Below are 6406 nucleotides of genomic sequence, written 5' to 3' on the forward strand. Positions count from 1 at the left end.
CTCCCAAGTAGCTGGGACCACAGGCACCCACCACAACGCACAGCTATTTTTTGGTTGCAGCTGTCATTGTTGTTTGGCGGGCCCCAGGCTAGATGCAAACCTGCCACCTTAGGTGTATGTGGCTGGCACTTTAGCCACTTGAGCCACAGGCGCCGAGCCAAACATAAATGAATTTTGTGCTCAGACTTGGGTTCCCTCCCTAAGATATCTTATTATATATAGGCAGATATTCTAAAATCTGAAAAAATTTGAAATCTGAAACACTCTTGGTCCCAAGCATTTCAGATAAAGGATACTCAATTTGTATATGTCATGTAACTTTGTGTTTTTTTCAAAAGGGTTTTGGCTATTCTAGATCATTTGCATTTCCTTATAAAATTTAGGATTGACTTATTATTTTCTACCCAAAAAAAACTTGCTGGGATTCTGATATGAATTACATTGAATCTGTGGATCAGTTTGGGAAGAACTGCCTTTTTTTTGAAGACAGAATCTCACTCAATCGCCCTGGGGTTGAGTACCCTGGTGTCATAGCTCACAGCAACTTTAAACTCTTGGGGTCAAGCAATCCTCTTTCTTGCCTCAACCTCCCGAGTAGCTGGGACTATAGGCACCCACTACTATGTCTGGCTATTTTTTTTTTTTTTTTTTGTAGGGATTGGGGTCTCACTTTGCTCAGTCTTGATCTCGGACTTCTAAGCTCAGGTGATCTACCCGCCTTGGCCTACCAGAGTTAATATTATTTTCATTGATTGATGTTATTTTTATATTGGATCTAAATTTGCACTATATTTTGAATGTCAAATTTTATAGGAAAATAGCAAAAAAAATAACTCTTGCTTTCATAGCTTATGGGCCAGCTCTCATCGAACACTGTCTTATAGAGAATGGATTCGCTAGCAGTGTCAAAGTGGATGAAAAACTTGAAAGTAAAGGTATGTCTGCATGGTACAAGTTTTGTTAATTTTCACTCATTTCCTTTTTAAAAAAACTCTTCAAAATTATTTCTGGAAAAGTAAAAAATGAAAAGATCGTTCTAGACTTAAAACCCTTTGACCTATAAGTGTCTTGTGTGTATAGATGTTCCTTTCTGGCGTCCTGCTCCAGTTACTAGGGAGTTTTATTCTTGGTAATGTACAGTTCGGTCTCTTAGACTTGTCATCTTGTTATCTTTTGAGGAATAGTCTCCCTTCCTACTTCCTAAATTTTTGGAATGATTGGGAACTGAATTTGGGACAGTTGGGATTGTAAGGAGTTGAATTGTTACCCTTCTGACTCAGAACCTAGAATACTTCTGGAAATAGCTTTATTCATGCATTTTAATTTCTGTAGTAATATAATAAGACTATATTGGATGGATTAGGGAACTACTTAGGGAACCTAATTTAACTGCTAGATTAGTATAATAACAAAAGTAGAGGAAATACAAGGATAATGGAAGATTTGGTCTTTGACAAAATTTTGACCTGGAAAATGTCTTGTACAATATTTTTAAAGATCATTCTTAATGTTTATATTTGGGGATTATATGTCATTTAGTAATGGTTCGGAATAATTGTCATGCTGTAAATTTTTTTGCATATTTAAAAAGAAAATCAAATGTTTTAGTTTCTGAAATATGCTAATTCAGTACAATTCTAATTAAAATGGAAACAGGTGGTGGTGATGCTGTTTTGTTTTTATAAAATGAATCTGATTTTCATCTGGAATGAAAGCATGTGAAAATGTTTGGGAAAACTCTGAGAAATAATAGTAGTGATTTATTACTATTCATTACTGTCTGTGTAACCTTTCCACTGATTAAAATATATTATGAAGGTATGGTAATTCAATTTGCAAGTTTTTAGAGAAGAAATAAATAGCTTAAAGAATCCAGGAACAGGTCCCAAATATATATGAGAAATTTGTTTATGAACAAAGCACCTTTCAGATCATTGGAGGAAAGAATGGGTGATTCAGTAAAAGCTACTCAGACAGCAGGCTGGCTGAAACATAGCCTTTTTTACATATATCAGTTACAAACATGAGATAACTGTATCTAATTTTCTGGAACCCTTTATATAATTTCTTAAGCACTTTTCTGTTTTTCTACATAGTTGTTTAACCATAGTTAATTGACACTTGATCAACACTTCTTTTTGTAATTCCCCCCTAGATATTGAAAAAGTACTTGTTTGTCTGCAGAAAGCAGAAGATTATATGAAAACAACATCTAACTTCAATGGGAAGGTACCACAATATATACTTATATATTGTTTTGGTTTTATTTATTTGGAAATTGTTTACTAAAAGATCAATATATATAAATTTTATTCTAATTTAAAAATTATTTGTAATTTGCTTATTCTAGGGTAGTTTTTAATATTTAAATTTAACACTTTATTTCATTTTTTTCTTTTTATAATCTATAGCCATTCACTAATCATGAGTGGTTTTTTAAATTGCCCTTGGTATATAGGCACTCCACAAAAATTAGGGAATTTGAAAGTATTTCTCTTTGAGTTGATTTTTTTTGAGGTAGAGTTTCACTTTGTTGCCCTGGGTAGAGTGCTGTGGTGTTATAGCTCACAGTAACCTCAAACTGCTGGGTTCAAGCAATTCATTTGCCTCACCCTCCTGAGTAGCGGGGAATACAGGCACCCGCCACAACGCCTGGCTATTTTTTAGAGATGGGGTTTCGCTGTTGCTCAGGCTGGTCTTGAACTCATGAGCTCACACAGTTCACCTGCCTCAGGCTCCTCAGAGTGCTAGGATTACAGGTGTGAGCCACCGTGCCTGGCCCCTTGAGTTTATTTTAGATAGAACTTTTCATTTGCTAGAACTTTTCCAAAGTTTTGTGATTTACTGCCATGTAACAGTTACTGAATTATCTTGGTACCTTATGAGTATGTTTCTTTCCTACTCGAAGTGTAATTTACAGAAACTTAAAGTCAGTTATGGAAAGTAAATTTTTATAAATTATGAGTAGAAATGATTTTAGTGTTGGGTTTTTATAGGGATATATCATTCAGAAAAGAGAAATAAAACCAAGTCTGGAAGCAGATAAACCGGCTGAAGACATACTCACGTAAGCATTCAGGCATGAGTCAATGTGCTTTGGATGTTTACTAACATTCTTGAATGTGATATAATAAATGTATTTTACAGGTATGAGGAATTTCATCCTTTCTTGTTTTCTCAACATTCACAATGTCCATATATAGAATTTGAATCATTTGACAAGGTGGGTTTTCCAGTTCTGTTCTTTGACCAGTTAGTTAGCATGATATGAGTTAAGTCGATATTAATTGCTTTGATTGAAAAATTGACAGTATTCTTACTTTATAATCACTGAATCTGGGCACTAAAGATAAACAGATACAGCTGTTGGAAAAAACTGTTACCACTTTATTTCAAAGTAAAGGACCAGAGATTTGAACTTAATTTTATTCGTGATACTATTTTACTGTGTAACACATTTATTGGAACCTGTTCAAGTTCTTTGAGTGGTATTATGAAAGAAAATAGACTCAAATTCTGTGTATGTAAGTTGAAGTGGAGACCATGCCTTTTTTTTTTCAGCTAGTTGTTTGTCTGTTTTTTTAATAAGGCCGTGGATGAATTTTATTCCAAGATAGAAGGACAGAAAATTGATTTAAAAGCTTTACAACAGGTATGGTATTATTAAAAACACTTAAAATAAACCAATTAGTCTATAGTGGTTTGATGAGTAGATGATGCTTCTGTATAAGAATGGGCAGCCTTTGAGAAGTAGTGTAGTGTAGAAAGGATACTGCATGGGAACTCTCTGATCTCTCTTTTTTTTTTTGCGATGACGTCTCACAGTGTTGTTCAGGCTGCTCTTGCTTGGAACTCCCAAAGTGCTAGGATTACAAGCATGGAGGCATCATACCTGGCCTTTGATCTCTTGATTTATGATAATGGTACCGTGGCGGTTTCGTTGTTAACTGTATCCTCATTTGTTTCATCAGTATATCAGCTATTCTGTAAAGTAGGAGATGTATTGGGGAGCTGAGGCATGTGTCCCCTGTGACTTGCTTTCTTAAAACAATACAGAGCTTCTCAAATTTTGCTGTTAGAGGAACGCTATTCCAGGGAGATTTTAAATAGGTAAGAGGAGGGGCAATTGCTTATATTAAACTGTGTTTTAAAATTAGACTTTAAAAATAGGTGTTTTCTGATTGTTATGACTTCCAAAAGGAGAATTTAATATGTTGTATTTTTCTAGCACATTTGACCATGTTTTTGGAGCATTTGCTTTAGAATAGTTTTATAAATGGTCAGCAGATACTCTTACTTTGAAGGAGATTTTATTTTTTTAAGTGTTAATAAATTATTAAAGTACGGGTGCAGAAATTTCTAATTATGTTAATTATTATACCCACTCCCCTTCAGTTTAAAAAAATTGACTAATGTGACCACCACAAGGTGGCAGCAGTTTGCTACTAAACAAATATTTACCAATAGCACTGAACTCCATTCATCAAGCATATAAAACTCATTAATTGGTGGTGCTATTACTCTTGTTAGAAAATTTGCTCCCAAATTGATAACCTTGAAATATACAGGTGGCGCCTATGTTCAGTGAGCAGGGCGCTGGCCCCGTATACTAAGGGTAGCGGGTTTGAACCTGGCCCCTGTCAAACTGCATCAAAAAATAGCCAGGTGTTGTGGCGGGTGCCTGTGCTCCCAAACACTCAGGAGACTGAGGCAGGAGGATCACCTGAGCTAGAGGTTGTTGTGAGCTGTGATGCCACAGCACTCTACTGAGGGTGACAAGATGAGACTCTGTATCTCTTAAAAAAAAAAAAAAAAAAGAAAGAAAGAAATATAAATTACACATGATGAAATGTTACATATAAAGTAAAATAACTACTAACTACTATTAGATTTTATATTCTTAGGAGAACAATGCTCTGTCCAATAGTAGAAATAGTGCTGAGAAAATTGAAAGCAACAATAAAATAAAAGAAGTTGTTTGGAATTTATACTCTTTAAGAATTCATTCCACCAAACTTTACTTTATTTGGAGACAGGATCTTGCTCTGTTGCCCTGGTTAGAGGGCAGCGGCATCATTGTAGTTCATACGTCCTGGAACTCCCAGGTGCAACCAGTCCTCCCACCTCAGGCTTCTCAATAGCTAGGACTACAGTTATACACTACCACAACTGGCTATTTTTATTTTATTTTTTTGAGACAGAGCCTCAAGCTGTCCCCCTGGGTAGAGTGCCATGGCATCACAGCTCACAGCAACCTCTAACTCCTGGCCTCAAGCAAGTCTCCTGCCTCAGCCTCCCAAGTAGCTGGGACCACAGGCGCCCGCCACAACGCCCCGCTATTTTTTGGTTGCAGCTGTCATTGTTGTTTGGTGGGCCTGGGTTGGATTCGAACCCACCACCTTAGGTGTATGTGGCTGGTGCCTTAGCCACTTGAGCCACAGGCACCGAGCCTATTTTTTTATTTTTTTGTAGAGATAGGGTCATACCATTTGCTCAGGCTGGTCTCAAGCAGTCCACCTGCCTTAGGCTCCCGTAGTATTAGGAATAGAGGGATGAGCCTCTGTGCCTGGCCTTATACTTTACCTTTATGCCATAGGAAATATGTCTTGAATTCTGCCTATTTGAACATACCAATCACATTAGGGCTGTATCTTATGTACAGTGTAATCTGTAATCAAGATACCTTTCTATAGAGGAAATGGGCAGTTGATGGGCAGGAGAGATAATTTTGGAGCATGAAAACACTCTGGAGTTGGATGGTCCAGGGAGAGTGAACTATGAGGAACTAGGCAGAAACAACACTGAGGGGCCAAGATGGGGTCAGGATAGTGAGTTTCGGGAGGTAAGAGGGAAGTGCCATGAGACAGGAGGAATCTAATTTTCAAAAAATCTGTTTTGTCAATAAAAGGAAAAACAAGCATTGAAGAAATTAGATAATGTCCGAAAGGATCATGAAAACAGATTAGAAGCTCTTCAACAGGCTCAGGTATGATGTTTAGATTTTTTCAGATGCTTTTTCAAAAATATTAGTTTTTAAGTTGTATTCTGGTAAATGTGTTTGTTTTATTTCTTAAGGAAATAGACAAGCTCAAAGGAGAACTCATAGAAATGAACCTACAGATAGTTGACAGAGCTATTCAGGTAGTTCGAAGTGCATTAGCCAACCAGATAGACTGGACAGAAATCGGGTTGATTGTGAAGGAGGCCCAAGCCCAAGGAGACCCTGTCGCAACTGCAATCAAAGAGTTAAAACTACAGACAAATCATGTTACAATGCTGCTACGGTAAGTATGATTTGTAGTTAAGTGCTTAATACCAGTTTTTATTATGTTATTTAATTGTTCACTGTAGTCTTTAAAAAGTCTTTTCTTGGCTCGGCGCCTATAGCTCAACCGGCTAAGGCGCC

At 36.7% G+C, this 6406-nt stretch overlaps 1 protein-coding gene across 1 annotated transcript in view; it reads left to right on the forward strand.

Annotated features, from left to right (window-relative positions):
• The window catches only part of NEMF (nuclear export mediator factor), a 61720-nt gene that overhangs the window by 13825 nt on the left and 41489 nt on the right, over positions 1-6406 (forward strand). The window contains exons 7-13 of the mRNA XM_012806572.1: positions 849-935; positions 2156-2229; positions 2997-3067; positions 3148-3223; positions 3590-3652; positions 5909-5986; positions 6076-6284. Of these exons, the coding sequence (XP_012662026.1) occupies positions 849-935; positions 2156-2229; positions 2997-3067; positions 3148-3223; positions 3590-3652; positions 5909-5986; positions 6076-6284 (658 nt within the window). The remainder of the gene's footprint in view (positions 1-848; positions 936-2155; positions 2230-2996; positions 3068-3147; positions 3224-3589; positions 3653-5908; positions 5987-6075; positions 6285-6406) is intronic.

Source organism: Otolemur garnettii, unplaced genomic scaffold, assembly GCF_000181295.1.
Source record: "Otolemur garnettii isolate 467f Iridium unplaced genomic scaffold, OtoGar3 scaffold00054, whole genome shotgun sequence".
In the NCBI taxonomy this organism is placed as follows: Eukaryota; Metazoa; Chordata; class Mammalia; order Primates; family Galagidae; genus Otolemur; species Otolemur garnettii.